Source organism: Odocoileus virginianus, chromosome 24 (assembly GCF_023699985.2).
Source record: "Odocoileus virginianus isolate 20LAN1187 ecotype Illinois chromosome 24, Ovbor_1.2, whole genome shotgun sequence".
In the NCBI taxonomy this organism is placed as follows: domain Eukaryota; kingdom Metazoa; phylum Chordata; class Mammalia; order Artiodactyla; family Cervidae; genus Odocoileus; species Odocoileus virginianus.
Genome location: NC_069697.1, coordinates 47,708,574 through 47,728,973, shown reverse-complemented (window position 1 = coordinate 47,728,973; position 20,400 = coordinate 47,708,574). Strand labels below are relative to the sequence as shown.

Here is a 20,400-nt window from a genome sequence, read left to right as displayed (position 1 = left end):
TGGATCTTCCTGACCCAGGAATTGAACCCCAGTCTCCTGCACTGCAGACAGATTCCTTACCATCTGAGCCAACACGCACTAGAACCTAGAATAATACCTGACAATAAAAGACAATAAATACTTGCTAAATTGAAAAACAGATACAGTATATGCATTCTTTCCCATGAAAACTATATTTTACAAGATCTTGTGAAGTTTTTACCTCAAAATATTGACTAAAAATATTTAAAATATAAAATGTGAATTGACTTGAAAACTGTCTATTCAATAGCTTGTATCTTTGCAAGTCAGCAGTGGCTATCACTTCCATGCAGCCAACACAAGAAGCAGTCAAATACCATTTCTAAAGTCATGATTTTCAACTTGCATGTTGAAACATATTGTTGGGTTATAAAATCAATTTATGGGGTTGATGAAGAGAGGGAAGAATGAAGGAAAGAAGCAGGAAGAAAGGAAGGAAGGAATAAAACACAAAAATCAGAATTTTTATTTTAGTGTGGGGTATATGAGTGTGTGTGTGTTGGGGTGGGTGTGGTATATATCCTGGATAATGTAAGATGTATTTCTTACTTAGGTCCCATCAAAATAATTAAAAACTACAGCCCTAAATCATGATCTGTAACAGAAGGACAAAGACAAGAATGCAATTCAGGGCCTGGTCAGAGGTGAGTTAAAGAAAAAAGAATGAGGAATGTGTCTGTTAGAAAGGGCTGATCAAAAAAACACCATACAACCCTAAGTCTATGTTAAATTCACAAGTCAAGAAGGGAGCTTATGATTGAATAATTCACACAAATTGCACCATCTTATCTATTTCTGCTTTATTGACTATGCCAAAGCCTTTGACTGTGTGGATCACAATAAACTGTGGAAAATTCTGAAAGAGATGGGAATACCAGACCACCTGACCTGCCTCTTAAGAAACCTATATGCAGGTCAGGAAGCACCAGTTAGAACTGGACATGGAACAACAGACTGGTTCCAAATCAGGAAAAGGAGTACGTCAAGGCTGTATATTGTCACCCTGCTTATTAAACTTATATGCAGAGTACATCATGAGAAACACTGGGCTGGAGGCAGCACAAGCTGGAATCAAGACTGCCGGGAGAAATATCAATAACCTCAGATGCAGATGACACCACCCTTATGGCAGAAAGTGAAGAGGAACTAAAGAACCTCTTAATGAAAGTGAATGAGGAGAGCGGAAAAGTTGGTTTAAAGCTCAACATTCAGAAAACTAAGATCATGGCATCCAGTCCCATCACTTCATGGGAAATAGATGGCGAAACAGTGGAAACAGTGGCTGACTTTATTTTTCTGGGCTCCAAAATCACTGCAGATGGTGATTACAGCCATGAAATTAAAAGACACTTACTCCTTGGAAGGAAAGTGATGACCAACCTAGATAGCATATTAAAATGCAGAGATATTACTTTGCCAACAAAGGTCTGTCTAGTCAAAGCTATGGTTTTTCCAGTAGACATGTATGGATGTGAGAGTTGGACTATAAAGAAAGCTGAGTGCTGAAGAATTGATGCTTTTGAACGGTGGTGTTGGAGAAGACTCTCGAGAGTCCCTTGGAGCGCAAGGAGATCCAACCAGTCCATCCTAAAGGAGATCAGTCCTGGGTGTTCATTGGAAGGACTGATGCCGAAGCTGAAATTCCAATACTTTGGCCACCTGATGTGAAGAGCTGACTCATTTGAAAAGACCCTCATTCTGGGAGGGATTGTGGGCAGGAGGAGAAGGGGATGACAGAGGATGAGATGGCTGGATGGCATCACCGACTTGATGGACATGAATCTGAGTAAACTCCAGGAGTTGGTGTTGGACAGGGAGGCCTGGCGTGCTGTGATTCATGGGGTCCCAACTGAGTGACTGAACTGAACTGAACAGAACTGAAGGTGAGAAAATGAACCTTTCTTCTCTTGCTGTGTTCTTGCCTTGCCTTGGACCTGGAGTTGCTCCCCTCAACACCATTCAAACCCACCAACTCAGTCATCAAGTCTTGGTATAAAATCAGGCAGCATCTGGAAAGAGGTGACTTGAGGCTTTAATCAGCCAAGCACCCTAAGATGCTATTTCTTTTCTCCCTTGAGAGAAAGGATGAAAAACCTAATACTTATTTATCTTCTGATATCAGTCAGTTATTAGTGTCACATAAATTTAGCTGGAAAAGAAGTTAGAAATGTCCTTGGCACAAGGAATCAAAAGAATAGAAAGGTGGTTAGAAGAACTTGAATCTAGATCAATGTCCTCACCTTTTTGCAGATGAGGAAGCTGAACTTCAGGCGTATGCTAGCCCTATTGGTATAACAATGTTATTCTTGACTTATGTTTACCAATAGATTTCAATGTTTATTGTTAGTGATCTGCATATGAATAGCAAAAGAATAATGCAATTGTATACTACTTATTCCCCTACTCAAGGGCATATTCCTGGTGGGCAGGCAACATGCTATATATATTTATATCTTTGTGCTCTAGTTAGTAACTATTGTAGTTGGGGAAATTAAAGAAGATAATACCTTCAATGTACTTAGCAGAGTACCCAGCATACTTTAAGAGCTAAGTAAATATTTTCATATTTGATTTTGTTGCTTTGATTATAATACAAACATTTTTACTATAGAATATTTAGGTACAGGAAATTTTAATATTTGTTGGTTCTCATTGAATTATACAACAAAGTAAAATCATATTTTATGCCCTTAAAATCCATTATGTTTGAAGGGATGTTAAAAAATTAGAGTTCTTATCTGCTTAAGGCATTTTAAGTAAATGAGTAAAGATGAAAGAATTCCATTAGTTAAAAATTACTCAGAAAATGTCTTGTTAGGCATATGAGGATTCATGATTCATAAAGATAATATCTTTAATGAAAATATAAAACTCTTGTATAATATCAAGTTAAGTTCACTCTTCCTTAGGTAAGAAACAGACCTCAGAGGTGTGTGACCACTGATGTTTGGAATCTGTAACATTGCTAAAGGGCTGTAAATCCTAAAATTAGAATGTGACTTCTTTTAGGAGATACTCCACAGAGAAAGAATATCCAAACATTAAAAGAAATGAACCACAGCCTATTTTTTTCTGAGGATTCCAACAATGTTATCAAAGATTTTTTTTTCTCAACTCTTACAAGCTCTGTAGCACCTTTCCCCTCTGCTACTTTTCTATTATATAATTAGCATATAATTATGTGCGCTTTCACAGTGGAAAGACTATTCTTTTATTAATGACTCTTTGAAAAGTTCTTTATTATTTATCTTTGAAAGTGAGCTCGAAATCAAAAGCCTTTCATGACTTTTTCTTTTTTCTTTTTTGCAGTTTTTATTTTTATTTATTTATTTTTCCATTTATTTTTATTTGTTGGAGGCTAATTTACGAGACAAGTGCTCGGGGCTGGTGCATTGGGCAGACCCAGAGGGATCGGGTGGAGAGGGAGGGGGGAGGGGGAATCGGGATGGGGAATACATGTAACTCCATGGCTGATTCATGTCAATGTATGGCAAAAACCACTACAATACTGTAAAGTAATTAGACTTTTTTTCCTTTTAACTTAGGAGTTCTTTAAAGTAATACAGAAGATGCTTACAGATGTTGTATGCAGTCATTAAATTTTACCTTTAAGGTGAGAAGTAGGGCTTGGGAAACAAATGTTGCATCCTCCTTTCTCTGCAGATTAAATGTTTGAGGTTTTGAAGGGCATATATGCAAAATATTGATGCTCCAACAAGGTCTGTCTAACGCTATGCCTTTTCCCCTTGTTAGGACAAATAGAAAAGGGTTATAACAATAAGCTTCCTGAATCTAGTACAAAGACAGAAGGAGGATATAATTAGCATTTATGGGAAGTACAATGTAAGTTCCAAATTAGTCTTAAATGAGGAATTCACCCAGCCCCTGATCTGTAGTCAATTCTGGAAAGCATCATGCATCTCTGCTGAGGCCAAGCAAGCCTCATTGATGTTTTTGGCTGACTGCTTTTTTTCTAACATTAAATTTACCAGAGCACTCCAGATTGGATATGGGCAATTATAAGGGAGGGTGTACGTTATTGCAAATTTTAATCATTTCGTGAGCCATTTTGCTTGCAGTGTAATCCCACAAGATCAACATATTCTGCATAAGAAACCCAAATGGGTTTTGGCTGAGAGCAGCTCTCCAGTTATTTTATAACCTATTCCTGCTTAACTTCCAGACTTTTCCATTCGTGGCGAGGCCCTGCCAAATCAGGGCCTCAAGGGGTTGTTGGCTCCCCAAAGTCAAGGCTACCTTACTCAAGTGGATAGTAATACCAGTGGTTAGAATAGTGATCAGATTTCTTCTCAGCAATATTGCTGCTACTTATGGCAGACCCTGCCTCTACTCTCCAACACTTTCACTATGGGTAAAGAAAGTAATGTGCCAGAACTGTTTCAAGAATTTTTCTTATCTCCTATGCTTTTTGGACTATTTCAACAGAGATGGAAAAACAGTAACAACCTGATGACTTTGGGAACTTTTCTTCTTTGGGGCTTCAGGGAAATTCACCCATGTTGTTGTGTAAGCCAAACTCACATTCATAATTTAACATCATTTTGCCCAGCCATTTGAAATGCCATGATGCTCCTTTAGGTGAAAACATCTAAGTAGCTTCATTTTCACCAGCAATCTTTTTACTTGTGAAGAAAAAATAAAAATAATTTACTTTGATTGTATACTCAAGAAGCGCCTTCTCTCAAGCCTCTTTTCTTCTCTTACATATAATGATTTTTCCTTTTTAGATTTTTTAGATGAGAATCAAAGATTCTCAGACTTGGAAGGAATGTTTAAAACATAATTTAATACCAATACCCACTGTTTAATGAAACCTTTCGACAGTGTCTTCCAGGAGGTTTTACAGCTGTTCTCTAGGGCAAAAGAGATGAAGGAAAAATAAAAAGGGCAATCCACTGTAAGTGGCATATAAACTTATAACTAAAATAAACCAGAGGATCTAGATGTGGTTTTCCTACTCACAAGCTCTAAGTCTTTTATCCATCTTGTTTAATTACACTAGGAAGAATTTGTGAAGCAGAGACTCAATTTTAACTTTGAACTATTGAGAATATGGCCAAACAGGGAGTAAAGCAACACTTCTGAAACAATTAATTACGAGAATTTGGATCACAGGGTCCCGACCTTTTCATTTCAATGATCTGAAAAGCTAAAAATATTTTTAAAGGTCTGCTTGAACAGAATTATAGTAAATTTTAAACACAGTTACATAAGATAAATGATCTAGTATAAACTATGGGTTCAGAGGTTAGTTTCTGTAATAAAAAATGTATAGTTTGAACTCTAACTTCTCATTAATTAGCTATATGACCTTGAGAAGTCACTTAACATTTTAAAGCTTTGGTTTACTCAGCTGTAAAAAAGAGATACTATTACCTTCTTTACCAGGCTATTAAGAGGATTAAACGAGCTAATTCACATGAAGCATGTTTTCAGTATATGGCATATATTTTAAGTATCTAATAAATGTTAGCTTCATCATTATCCACTCATTTAATAAAAACATAGAACTTTTTTATGGGAGCATAGTTGCCTTACACTGCTGGGTCAGTTCCTACCGTACAGCAAAGTGAATCAGCCATAGATACACATACATCCCTCTTTGTCGGGATTCTTTCCCATTTAGGTCACCAGAGAGCATGAATATAGTTCCCTGTGCTATATATACAGTAGGGTCTCATTAATTATCTGTTTCATACATAGTGTGTGTATATATATATATATATATATATATACATACATATATATATATATACATACATACACACACACATATATCCAACAGATGTTGAGATTGACATATATATATATGTATATGTCAAACTCAACATCTGTTGGATCATTGAAAAAGCAAGAGAGTTCCAGAAAAACATCTACTTCTGCTTTATTGACTGTGCCAAAGCTTTTGACTCTGTGGATCACAATAAACTGTGGAAAATTCTGAAAGAGATGGGAATACCAGACCACCTGACCTACCTCTTGAGAAACCTGTATGCAGGTCAGGAAGCACCAGTTAAAACTGGACATGGAACAACAGACTGGTTCCAAAGAGGAAAAGGAGTACATCAAGGCTTTATGTTGTCACCCTGCTTATTTAACTTATATGCAGAGTACATCATGAGAAACACTGGGCGGGAGGCAGCACAAGCTGGAATCAAGATTGCCGGGAGAAATATCAATAACCTCAGATATGCAGATGACACCATACTTATGGCAGAAAGTGAAGCAGAACTAAAGAGCCTCTTGATGAAAGTGAAAGAGGAGAGTGAAAAAGTAGGCTTAAAGCTTAACATTCAGAAAACTAAGATCATGGCATCTGGTCCCATCACTTCATGGCAAATAGATGGGGAAACAGTGGAAACAGTGGCTGACTTTATTTTTCTGGGCTCCAAAATCACTGCAGATGGTGTCTGCAGCCATGAAATTAAAAGACACTTACTCCTTGGAAGGAAAGTTATGACCAACCAAGACAGCATATTAAAAAGCAGAGACATTACTTTTCCAGCAAAGGTCCATCTAGTCAAGGCTATAGTTTTTCCAGTGGTCATGTATGGATGTGAGAGTTGGACTGTAAAGAAAGCTGAGTGCTGAAGAATTGATGCTTTTGAACTGTGGTGTTGGAGAAGACTCTTGAGAGTCCCTTGGACTGCAAGGAGATCCAACCAGTCCATCCTAAAGGAAATCAGTCCTGAATATTCATTGGAAGGACTGATGTTGAAGCTGAAACTCCAATACTTTGGCCACCTCGTGGGAAGAGTTGACTCATTGGAAAAGACCCTGATGCTGGGAGGGATTGGGGGCAGGAGCAGAAGGGGATGACGCAGGACAAGATGGTTGGATGGCATCACCAATGGACATGGGCTTGGGTGGACTCCAGGAGTTGGTGATGGACAGAGAGGTCTGGCATGCTGCGGTTCATGGGGTCACAAAGAGTCAGACACAACTGAGTGACTGAACTGAACTGAACTGAACTGAACAACTTCCCAGTTCATTCTACCTCCACCCCCCCACAAATCCTCCTTGGTATCCATGTGTTTTCCACATATGTGTCTCTATTTCTGCTTTGCAATGAAGATAATCTATACTCTATACCATTTTTAAAAACTCTCCACATATGTGTTAATGTACAATATTTGTTTTTCTCTTTCTGACTTACTTTACACTATTTGGCAACCTCCAGGTCCATTCAAAACTCTGCCTATTTAAACTTAAATACTTTTGCACAGCAAATGGAAACCACAAACACAACGAAAAGACAACCCTCAGAATCAGAGAAAATATTTGCAAATGGAACACCTGACAAAGGATTAATCTCCAAAATATACAAACAGTGCATGTAGTTCAGTATCAAAAAAACAACTCAATCAATAGTGGACTGGAGACCTAAACAGATATTTCTCCATAGAAGACATAGAGATGGCCAACAAGCACAGGAAAATATGCTCAAAATCGCTAATTATTAGAGAAACGCAAATCAAAACTACAATGAGATATCACATCACACCAGTCAGAATCAGTTCAGTTCAGTTCAGTTCAGTCACTCAGTTGTCTCCAACTCTTTGCAACCCCATGAATCGCAGCATGCCAGGCCTCCCTGTCCATCACCAACTCTCAGAGTCCACCCAAACCCATGTCCATCGAGTCGGTGATGCCATCCAACCATCTCATCCTCTGTCATCCCCTTCTCCCCCTGCCCCCAATCCCTCCCAGCATCAGGGTCTTTTCCAATGAGTCAACTCTTCCCACGAGGTGGCCAAAGTATTGGAGTTTCAGCTTCAGCATCAGTCCTTCCAATGAACACTCAGGACTGATCTCCTTTAGGATGGATTGGTTGGATCTTCTTGCAGTCCAAGGGACTCTCAAGAGTCTTCTCCAACACCACAGTTCAAAAGCATCAATTCTTTGGTGCTCAGCTTTCTTCACCATCCAACTCTCACATCCATACATGACCACTGGAAAAAACAGCCTTGACTAGACGGACCTTTTTTGGCAATGTCTCTGCTTTTTAATATGCTGTCTAAGTTGGTCATAACTTTCCTTCCAAGGAGTAAGCGTCTTTTAATTTCATGGCTGCAATTACCATCTGCAGTGATTTTGGAGCCCAGAAAAATAAAGTCAGCCACTGTTTCCACTGTTTCCCCATCTATTTGCCATGAAGTGATGGGACCAGATGCCATGATCTTAGTTTTCTGAATGTTGAGCTTAGAATAGCCATCATCAAAAAAATCTACAAACAATAAATGCTGGAGAAGATGTGGAGAAAAGGGAATCATCTTGCATTGTTGACAGGAATGTAAAAGATACAGCCGCTATGGAGAACAGCACAGAAATTACTTAAAAAACTAAAACTAGAGCTACCATATGATTCAGCAATCCTACTCCTTGGCATATACCCAGAGAAAACCATAATTCAAACAGATACATGCACCCGTGTTCATTGCAGCACTATTTACAATAATCAAGATATGGAAGCAACCTAAATGTCCATAAATAGAGGAACAGATAAGTAATAAGCTGTGGTACATATATAGAATGGAATATTACTCAGACATGAAAAGGAAGGAAAACCATAGAAGTTAGATGAATCACTACTTTAAAAAAAAAAATGTTTCATAGTCAAATATTCACACAGTGCTATTTTATACGAAGGGTTAATAATTTGGGGGATGGGGACAGAATTTTCATGCTATAAGTAGCTTATAAGGAAGTTTTATATTGCTAGAATGATTTTAACAAATCAATATGGATTATATCATGAGATAACTGAATAATACAATTATTCTAATTAATTGATCATGCCCTCCATGGATTTTAGAAAGGACTGTCAGCATTTTACTGACAAGTTAGAATCATGAATCATTTGACAAAATATAAAGTTATTTTTTATTATAAACTTGGTTACTTCTGTGTATGTCTGAATACACAGAAAATACACTAAAGATATTACTCAACATTATATCTCATGGGATTTTAAATTAATCCTCTTGAATATGTCCAGACAAGATTAAAAAAAAAAAAGAAACTGCTATTGTGAAATAATACCCTAAGTTAACTAGTCTCTAATTTTATGTTACTTTTTATAAAATATTATTATCTTCTAGTCCCCAATTATCCAATTCTAAGCAATAGTCAACTTTCCCTTCAGAGCAAAAAGCAAAATAAGACAGAACTTTCATCTGCTGATTCTACAAAGAATTTAAATTCTGCCAGTCTAGGATATCCATTGGGAGTAATTAGAAAATCAAAGAATAAAACTATTTCTCACTTCTCCCCAGAAATCGGTCACTGCAAGGCAAAATACATCACCATCTGAAGAGCATTCCTTTTATACTGACCCTGAGATTTGAAAACTCCACTAGGTACCTCATTACAATGATTACAAACTTAACCATTAGAAAACTATTTATTGATCCAGAAATTAGGGAGGTCAAAAGAATTAGTTTCATAAAAATGAAAGAATATTAACTAGGAAATGTTTATTGAGTCATAAATAAATTCTCTTTCTTTTCAAGATTTACTCAGATTACTATCCATCAGAAGAATGAGGGATTGGGGTCACCTCCCCAGCATTTAACATGCATCCTCCAGCAGGGGTTGGGGGCAGTTCACATTGCTGCCAGTATCTCATCAAGGAATAAACAGTGTTTCATTATTAGGTAACACGACAGTTGTTGGCGTTACAGATGTTACTCTGAGTGAAACAAAATCTGCTATGAAAAAATGAATTAGGGAGAAAATGAGGAAAAAATGTACTATGCAAAACTGTACCCTCTCAATCCTACAACCACTTAAAGAGGTCACTGCACATGCTCCATGCTCTATGAATTCAGCGGTCTTTTATTTTCACAGACTGACTGTCCACTTACCCTAGTTGTTTTCACTTTATTCCCAGAGGAACAGCTCCATCCTTTCCGATCTGGAAGAACTTTACATTCCTCTCCCTCAAGACATGGTTGCATATGGCACCACCATTTCTGTTCCACTATGGAAGCTATAGGAGATTTAAAAAAAAAGCAATTCAAGATTTTCTATTTGGGCTTTTTAATTCCCTGGGTGTGCATGCTTTTTTTTGTTGTTTTTGGTCCAAGTGGAATACATTTTTATAGATTTTCTGACTAAAAATATTTTTAATTTTTAAAAATTTTATTGTGATAAGAATACTTAAAACTTTAAGAGGGTAGATCTCATGTTCAGTGTATAATACAGTACTGTTAATGATAGGCAGATTTTTGAAGGGTTTTTCATACAAACACATAGGTTTCATGGAAATTAGCATATTAGAAACAAATTATGTGGATGTATTCATGTGCCTATTTACATAAACATATAAGAAATTGAGTCCATGACCAGTTTAGAATCAATATTTTAGAATCAATGTAATATGTCCCCCAAGTAGACTAAAATCAGGAAGGCATTCAAATTGATGTCTTTTTTTTTTTAAACTATGGGCAGTAATAATCATTGCAAAGAATGCACCATGAAAATATATGAGCACTTAACAAAATATTATTTATGATCACATCAATTATACAGATCCACATAAATATTTATATCCTACTAGGTGAATCCTCCAAGAAAGAAATTAACATTTTGATGAATCTCTATAAAAATATTTCATGTGACTTCTATCCACAACTAAACATTCATTCATATGTATGATGTTTATTTTTTCATTCTTAAGAACCACCCATGGGTTTAAGGACCCCAAACTATTTAATCATCTATTTTTGTATTGCCTTTGCCAATCAATTTACACACACAAACACACACACTGGCCCTCCACTGGCAAATCAGTATTTCATGGTATCAAAGTAAGAAGTACATGGACTTCTTGGAACCTCATTATAGTGCCTTTTCCTTCAAGACTGCGTAAGTCCTTAGATCTTCTTTCAATGGATTTTAAATTTCAGAATGCTCTTCAAATGATCTTGTGTCAACCATACGATTGATGGTGTGGTCCCCCGGGATGAACCCCAGAATTGAGAATCACAGTGAAATTCCAGTTCTGTGCGGTCCCCAGTCACACTATCACAAGAGCAATGGAAGAAGCCTCACCATCCACACAAGATGGAGCAGCTCGTGTGGTACCTGCCACCTGCCCAGGGAAGCAGGAGCACTTGACTGTTTGTGACCGTTCTTCTATCTTGTTCTTATTACAGCATCTGTGGAGTGCCACCACTTCGCAAGTGCCCGTTTTAACATGGTGAGCTGCACACGGAAAAACAAAAGATGAAATAACAGTGAGAAAGCTTTGGATACTTTCCCCCCTTTTTAATTAGAAGTGCATTAAATATAGCTCTATAAAGGATCCGCCATGCATGAAACTAGAAATACAATGATGCTGACTCCATAATGCAGATTTGAGTTCTTTGCTAAATGTGGTAGGACCATTTCTATCAGTAAATGCTTGGTAAAGCAGGAACAATTAGTGGCTAGATTAGAATGAGCTGTTAGAACAGTCTGAAATATAGAGGCAATATGTGGTGCCATCAAAAACATATTTATTTGCATGTGGTTTTTTTTTTCACACCTTTTGTTCAATATGTTGATCAAAGTAGGGTTACTCCATGGACAAAGTGCCCTCTACTGGGGCTGAGACGAGCCTTATTCTCAAAGTGGGTGGGTTGATAAAGGCGATAGTCTTTAGGTCATACTCTCTAGGGTTGAGGCTAAGAGTCAGGAAGGGAATTTCTGTCAGAAATTAGGAAAGCAGAGGGTGGGAACCCACCTCCTCAGGATTCTTCTGCTCAGTTTTTTTGGAAATGAACTAACTGGGTGATTTTTGAAATTGCTACCATTTTCCTGAAAGTTCTATCCAGTCTCAGGACCCACAGATCATTCCTGTCAATTTTGCCTGAGGGAACAACTGCCACCCAATGCAACAACCACAGTCAGAACATGGATGGACTTACACCCACCCTGGAAAAACCCAGTCCAGTAAGCTGTGAGCCTCTATTAGCCATTTGGTTAGCCTCACAGTAAGGCTACCCAGCTGTTTAGGTGATTGAAATTTTTGTACCCCACTTATCACATTAGGATAGGATTCAAGTTTGCCTTCATTGTTTCTTTTTCCCCAGCATTCCTTCTCCAAAGTATTAACCCTACTGTGAAATGATAAACCAAAAGTTCCATCTGCTAAAAACAGCTTAAAATCAAACATTTGTTGAAATGTTATATTTTCAGAAATTTTAAAACATGTGATTGCTATAAAAACAGAGATTTAAATAGAAAAGTAGGACATCTGAAGCTATTTAATGTTATAAACATATTAAGACCCATTTTGCAAATGAGGTTAGGACAGCGTGCATTTATATTAATCTTCCCCTTAGAGATGGGGAACCAGTGATCAGGAACTCAGGTTAGATTGTTTATATTTTTCTTGTGAGAACAGATCACACTCATTGTCCATCTCCTTCCCTATGTGAGACCAAGGGGCTCAGGTGTAGCTTTGACGCATAATCCTCAAAAGAATTTGGAAGAAGCAGGTACCATTTCCAATGTCACGAAGATTTTTCTGCCATGGTAGATACAAACAGGGATTTCTCTGTGTGTGCTTCAAGCAGAAGGCTATCTCTACAAAAGGGAAAAACTTGAAAGCCAAATTTCTGTTCCTTGTGCTCTAGACAATACTTTCTTAGCCAATAATGATTCAGTTTCTCTCAACTTATTAAATGCTTTATGTAATATGCAAGTCAACATACTGTTTTCTACACTGAACCTCACTCATTCCCTTTTCTTATTGGAGTATAATTGCTTTACGATGTTGTTAATTTCTGCTGTACAACAACACAGATCAGCTATATGTATATGTTTATCTCCTTGCCCTGCACCCCCTGCCAACCCCACTGTCCCACCGCACCGGAGAGCGCTGAGCCGAGGTCCCTGTGCAAGCAGCTTCCCACTGGCCATCCAGTTCACACACGGCAGTGTCAGTCAGCCCAGCCGCTCAGCCGTGTCCAACTCTCTGTGACCCCATGAACCGCAGCACGCAGGCCTCCCTGTCCATCACCGACTCCCGGAGTCCACCCAAACCCGTGTCCATAGAGTCAGTGATGCCATCCAGCCATCTCATCCTCTGTCGTCCCCTTCTCCTCCTGCCCTCAATCTTTCCCAGCATCAGGGTCTTTTCCAATGCGTCAGCTCTTCGCATCAGGTGGCCAAAGTATTGGAGTTTCAGCTTCAGCATCAGTCCTTCCAATGATCAGTCTTTCCACGGTAGTATAAGTCAGTCCTAACTTCCCAATTCATCGCACCTTTTCCTTCCCCTCCTGGGTACACACGTCTGTTCTCTATTTCGGTATCTCTGTTCCTGATATGCAAATAGGTTCATCTGCACCATTTTTATAGTTTCCACATATGTATGTTAATAAATGATATTTATTTTTCTCTTTCTGACTTACTTCACTCTGCATGACGGACTCTAATTGAGTTACTACCACATACCAGGGATAGTTCTGAGTAATGGGGATGCAACAATGCATAAGATGGATAGAGACCTGCCCTCAAAAAGCTCATATGCCTGTGGAGAAAGTGAATAATCCTTAGGGACTAAAGATTAAGTAAAACCACAGTAGATTTTCTAGCTCCTTAAAAGAGATGCAGTAGGGCAATGCGACGGAGAGCAACCAAACAAGGAGGGAAGGCAGACTTGTACGAGGGTCTCAGGGAGGACCTCTCTGAGGAGGTAATCTGAATGATGACCTGAGCGATGAGAAAGGAAGCCTACAGGATGAAGAGCTAAGAAAGAAAGAACTTTCCAAAGAGACGGAGCAGCAAATGACGTGGTTCTGAAATGGGGAGACGTGGGGCGGGTTCCCAGGACAGCAAGTGACCAGTGCGGCTGCACCGTGGTGGAACAGCTGAGGCCGAGGACAATGTGTCAGAAATGGAGCAAAATGGCTTAGGGGCAGGTGTGGCACAGTGAAGGGATTGAATTGTTTTCTCATTGCAAGACAAAGCCTTTGAGCGGATATGTTATCATGAGGGCTTCTCCCGGAGCTCAGATAGTAAAGAATCGGCCTGCAATACAGGAGACCTGAGTTTGATCCCTAGGTTAGGAAGATCTCCTGGAGAACCCACTCCAGCAATTTTGTCTGGAGAATTCCATGGACAGAAGAGCCTGGCAAGGCTACAGTCCATGGGGTCACAAAGAGTCAGGCACGCCATCTCATTAATGCTTTAGGAGTTTACTCAGGCTGCTCTTTAGAGAAAAGACTGAAGAAAGCAGGAGTGGAAACAGTGATACCAATCATGAAGGGGCTACCAGAGTTCAGGACATGAAACGTTGTGATGAAGTACCAGATGAGGGGCATTTCAGGGTAGTTGGTTTGAATGGATTGAATGTGAGCTGTGAGGGAAAGAGGAGTTAAAGATTACTCCTAAGATTGTCCTGAGGAATTAAAAGTTGATGGTTCTGGAAGATAGAGGAGGCCTGGGAAAGAGGTGTTTGTCAAGAGTTGGGTTGGGTCAGAATTACTGTGCTTCTGTTCCGTCTTTTGTTAAGTCTGAGAGTCTTACAAGACACCGGAGCAGAGGTGTAAACCAGGCAGCATCATTTACACAGTGGGGTTCAGGAAAGAGATCTGGACTACAGATACAACTTAAGAGAGTTAGGTTAATAGGTGATATTTAGTCATACACTGACTAATTACCACGGAAAGACCACTCATAGAGAAGCAGAGAAATAATAGTCCAGAACCTAATTCTAGAATTGGGGAGCAGAACATGAAGTAAGAGGAAAAGAACATGAGACAAAGGCATGAGACAAAGGAAAGTCAAAGAATAAACTGTTTCAAGAAACACAGATTGGCCAGTTATGTCAGATGCTGCTGAAAGCTTTAATAAACAAAGCAAAATAATTGTCTACCAAAACAGTAATATGGTGCAGCAGTTCAAACAGAGCCTCCAATACCAGAGTGCTCGTGTGCAAAGTCACTTCAGTCATGTCCAACTCTTTGAGACCCTATGGACTATAGCCCACCAGGCTCCTTTGTCTGTGGGATTCTCCAGGCAAGAAGTAGCTGGGTTCACATCTAAGCTTCTCTAAATAGCGGTGTGACCTTGCGCAAGTCAGCAATTATCTCTGATTAGCATTTTTCATGTCTAAAAGATGAATATTAATAGCACCATCTTCATATGACTGGTTAGAGGATTAAGTGAGTTAATATGTACAAAGTATTTAGAGCATCCCCTGCCTCATAGCAGGCACTCTGTATTAGCTATTATTAGCACGTGATCCAGATGAAAATCATTTGAATGGCATGATGGAGATAAAAGCATGATTAAAGTAAGTTTATTAGAGAATGAGATGCAAAAGTGTAGACAATTATAAAAATTTCTTTCAAGGAGTTTTTCTGTAAAGGGAAAAAGGAAATGAAACAGTAGTTGGAATGAGTCTAAGGGTCAGGGAAATTTTTTAAATGGATGCCATAAAAGCATGCTTGCTTGCTGGAATAATCTAGTAGAAAGAGAAAATGACAATATAGGACAGAAAGTGGGTAATTTAAAAAAGACTGTTCTTGAAAGGGAAAAAAAATGAACTGAGATTCAGGGCATGTGGTGGGGTTGGTGTCAGATTCATGTGGGGATATTTAATCCATTTTAACAAGAGTGAAGGTGGGATGCATGAATCTAGTCAGGTAGGTGTGAGCCGTTTAGGTGATGAGAAGATAATGCAGTTTCATATCTGATGTCATCTCATTTGCCATGAAATATGAGAGATGTTTGAGAAGAAAAAAAGAATATGAAATATGTATTTCAAAGAGGAAGAATAAAGCTACTGGGAAGGAGTAGTAGGAATGCCTGGCAGGGAGCTGACTGATGCACACGGCAAACGACAGAGGACACGGTGGAATGAATGGAGGGGTGGGATCACAGCACAAAACGGAAACAAACGTCTGTGGGACGACAGGCTATTTAGGATGCTGGGACCTCCAATAGGGATGATGGGGTGTGTCCTGCAAGTCTCTGAATGGAAGCCAGAGACAAGAGATCATTAGGGTTTCTTCAGATAGTGATGCTATTAGGCAGAGCACCGAGCTGAGACAGCTTCAGGGAGAGCTGGATGCTGACTCCGTTCTCCCTCAGAACCACAGGTGACAGGCGCACACGGGGAGGCTCCATGGGTCCCCACCCTGAGAAGAGAAGCACCACTTCAGTGTCACCCACTAGGGCCATTTCATCATCTTTGTCATACGGAGATTTTATCATAAGCTGGAAAAGAGTTGGTGAAAAATCTGCATCTGGTTTCCCCTTCCCAATGTCAAAATTCTTTTCTACTTTGCCTGACAAGAAACACTGTACTTCTCCACCCCGTTAATTACATTTAGACGTGGTGATGGAACATGCTTTGGCCAATGAAATGGAAGCTAGACTTATGAGCAAAAGCAAACGATATCAGTCTGTGAAGACATTTTAATACTATTCATTCACCAGATTTCTCCCCACCAGCCAGAGCAACAGATTATACAGAAATTACTTAGCGACTGAGCACAAGAAAGGGATAATTCAATTTTTAAAAGTAGGATAGATGGTAGGTAGGTAGGTTGATGATGAAGACTATATCAACCTCAGTCCCCAAGTGAAAAGGCATGAAAGAGAGTCCCCACCAACCACATGGACATAAGAGTGAGAAATAAACCATGAAGTCTTACAAGCCTCTAAAACTTGATGGCTTGTTAATATCACAAAACAGCCCACCCTGACGGCACAGTAGTACTTTCTACTGCTTCCTAGGTTGTTCAACAGGATATGTATTTCCAAATGCATTGGTGGGTGGATAAGTCAGTGAAGAATGATATCTCAAAACCAGATCATTCTAGGGCATTGAGTCAACATATAAATATATACAAGAAAATGCCGTTTAGATATTTACATGATTCAGTGAATTGTAACAAATTATTTCCAATTGGATAATGCTGGCTAAATTCAGGATGTCAGAGCTCTGGTGAAGAAAGTCTGCTTCTTTGTTCTTTGAGGAGAAAAAAAGGTGAAATGGTGCCCAGATGGTCTGAGGAGAGAGAGAAGGTTGGAGCTGCACTGAGAAGAGAGGCACGCTTCCCTTCAGGGAAGACGGGACTAAATGCCAAGGGATTCATAACAAAGGTGACCTGGGAGAGCAGGCCTCACAGACCCACGGCTTTTCTGCCTGTGAGTAAAGCGCACAGACACACAGCTTGTTTCCTTGTGAGACATGGGATTTTGTAAAAACAAACAAACAAACTCTATCAATCTCTGTTCTTTTTGTTAAAAATTAAAGTTGTAAATTGGACTTCCCTGGTGGCTCAGATGGTAAAAGCATCTGCCTACAATGCGGGAGACCCGGGTTTGATCCCTGGGTCGGGAAGATCCCCTGGAGAAGGAAATGGCAGCCCACTCCAGTACTCTTACCTGGAAAATCCCATGGACAGAGGAGCCTGGCAGGCTACAGTCCATGGGGTTGCGAAGAGTCGGATACGACTGAGCGACTTCACTTTAAAGTTGTAAAGCTTTTTTCAGGGGAATAAGAAAGGGATCAGAGAAGGAAATTGCAACCCACTCCAGCATTCTTGCCTGGGAAGTGGACAGAGGCAGCTGGTGGGGGACCTTCGGGTCACAAAGAGTCAGACATGACTTAGTGATGAGCACAAGAAAGGAGAGTTAAATTTTTAACAATGGCAAAGATGGTAGGTATATAGGTAGGTAGATGTGGAGGGATGGATGGAGGGATGGATAATCCTACACTCAAAGAGTTTGAAGACATGGGTAGGGAGAATATTGACTGTTCAATATTTTTATATATGCCAGTTAATATGGTAAATAAAATGAGATACTTCAAAACAGACAAGTGAATCTTTTAGCAAAAATTTCGTTCACCTAAGCATGGCACCTGTCTCCTGAAAAACCTGTATGCAGGTCAAGAAGCAACTGCTAGAACCCTTTATGGAACAATTAATTGGTTCAGGATTGAGGAAGGAGTATGACAGTGCTATCTGTTGTCACCCTGTTTTATTTAACTTACAGGCTGAGGACATCATGAGAAATGCTGGGCTGGATGAGTTACAAGCTGGAATCAAGACAGGTGAAAGAAACATCAAAAACCTCAGATATATGGATGATACCACTCTAATGGCAGAAAGTAAAGAAGAACTAAAGAACCTCTTGATGAGGGTGAAGGCGTAGAGTGAAAGAGCCAGTTTAAAACTACATATTAAAAAAAAACTAAGATCATGGCACCCTGCCCCACTACTTCATGGCAAATAGAAGGGGGAAAGGTGGAAGTAATGACAGATTTCCTCTTCTTGGGCTCTAAAATCACTGCAGATGGTGACAGCAGCCATGAAATCAGAAGACGACTGCTTCTTGGCAGGAAATCTATGACAAACTTAGACAGTGTGTTGAAAAGCAGAGACATTTTTCTGCCAACAAAAGTCCGTATAGTCAAGACGATGGTCTTCCCAGTGGTCATGTGTGGTTGTGAGAGCTGGACCATAAAAAAGGCAGAGCGCCAAAGAAATGATGCCTTTGAACTGTGGTGCTACAGAAGACTCCTGAGAGTCCCTTGGACTGCAAGGAGGTCAAACAAGCCAATCTTAAGGGAAATCAACTGTGAATACTCATTGGAAGGACTGATGCTGAGTCTCCAGTATTTTGGTCACCTGATGCTAACAGCCGGCTCATTGGAAAACTCCCTGATGCTGGGAGAGACTGAGGCCAGAAGAAACAGAGGCCACTGGAGGAAGAGATGGCTGGATGGCATCACTGATACAATGGACATGAACTTGGGCAAACTTCAGGAGATGGGGAGGGACAGGAGGCCAGGCCTGCTGCAGTCCATGGGGTCGCAAAGAGTCGGACACGACTTAGTGACTGAACAACAGCAAAGCATTGCACAGGTGTTCACATATATAATTCTTATTTTCCTGCCATATAACTGAGCTTCTTACATCAAATCCTTGTAGACAAAGGCTAATTTTTCATGCAAACTGCTCAGTATGTGGTACATGTTTAATAAATAGTAAACAAGTAATAAAAAGGTAAAACTAATTCCTGTGGTTTTCCTTTAAAAGCTCAAAGACTATAAAAAAGTCAAGCAGTTACTAGAATTCTCCACACAGAGTCGGGCAGAGCTCATGATAAACTAATCTAGTCAAATATTAGGCCTTTCCAAATTAACAAAATAGACTTCACAGACAATCAGTTAGCATCATACTAAAATAGTGCAAGACCCCCTGGAGAAGATGTAAATGAAAAAAGAGCAACCAGTTTCCTTGATGTCTTAATCCCCAAGTCACAAAATATAAAACAACAACAACAACAACAACAAAAACCCACATCTTTCTGCTTCTTTCTCCTCCCTGACATAATGCAGAGCACAAAATGTTGCCTCTTACATCTTTGTGAGATGACACTACACACAGAGGCTTGATTCTTATGAAAACAGGAATACCAAGTCTTGCCCAGCTTTAATTGCTGCCTGTCAAGGTTATTCTTGCCACCTCTTATTAATCTCTTCTGCTTCTGTTAGGTCCTTACGATTTCTGTCTTTCATCATGCCTATCCTTGCATGAGATGTTCCCTTGGTATTGCCAGTTGTTTTTTTTTTTAAGATATCTCTCTTCTTTCCCATTCTATTGTTTTCCTCTAATTCTTTGCATTGTACACTCAAGAAAGCAGTTCAAAGCCTCCAAAATCAGAGATGATCTGAATTAAATTTGCCCATTTCCATCGATTTGAGTTCACTGATTCCTAAGATGTCAGTGTTCACTCTTGCCAATCTCCTGTTGACCACATCCAATTTACCTTGATTCATGGACCTAACATTCCAGGTTCCATTGCGATATTGTTCTTTATAGGATCGGACCTTATTTTCACCACCAGACACATCCACAACTGAAAGTCATTTCCGCTTTGGCCCAGCCTCTTCATTCCTTCTGGAGCTATTTCTCCAGTCTTCTCCAGCAGCATATTGAAAACCTTTCAACCTGGGCAGGTGGGGCTCATCTTCCAGCATCATATCTTTCGGCCTTTTCCTACTGTTCATGGGGCAAGAATACTGGAGTGATTTGCTATTCCCTCCTCCAGTGAATCACGTTTTGTCAGATCATGTATCATCAAAGGAATATCATATGCAAGGAGGGCCACAATAAGGGACAGAAATGATAAGGACCTGAGAAGCAGCAGACAAGATTAAGAAGAGGTGACAAGAATACACAGAAGACCTATACAAAAAAGGTCATGATGACCTGGATACCCACAATGGTGCGATCACTCACCTAGTCAGACATCCTGGAGTGTGAAGTCAAGTGGGCCTTAGGAAGCATTACTATTGAATAAAGGTAAAGGAGGTGATGGAATTCCAGCTTAGCTATTTCAAATCCT

The 20,400-nt window shown here is 39.6% G+C and overlaps 1 protein-coding gene across 1 annotated transcript in view; it reads right to left on the bottom strand.

The window, feature by feature from the left end:
* The window catches only part of TAFA2 (TAFA chemokine like family member 2), a 530,331-nt gene that overhangs the window by 33,195 nt on the left and 476,736 nt on the right, over positions 1-20,400 (bottom strand). Inside the window, exons 3-4 of the mRNA XM_070454681.1 lie at positions 11,098-11,250; positions 9,909-10,033 (exon numbers count right to left, since the gene is read on the bottom strand). Coding sequence (XP_070310782.1) covers positions 9,909-10,033; positions 11,098-11,250 — 278 coding nt within the window. The remainder of the gene's footprint in view (positions 1-9,908; positions 10,034-11,097; positions 11,251-20,400) is intronic.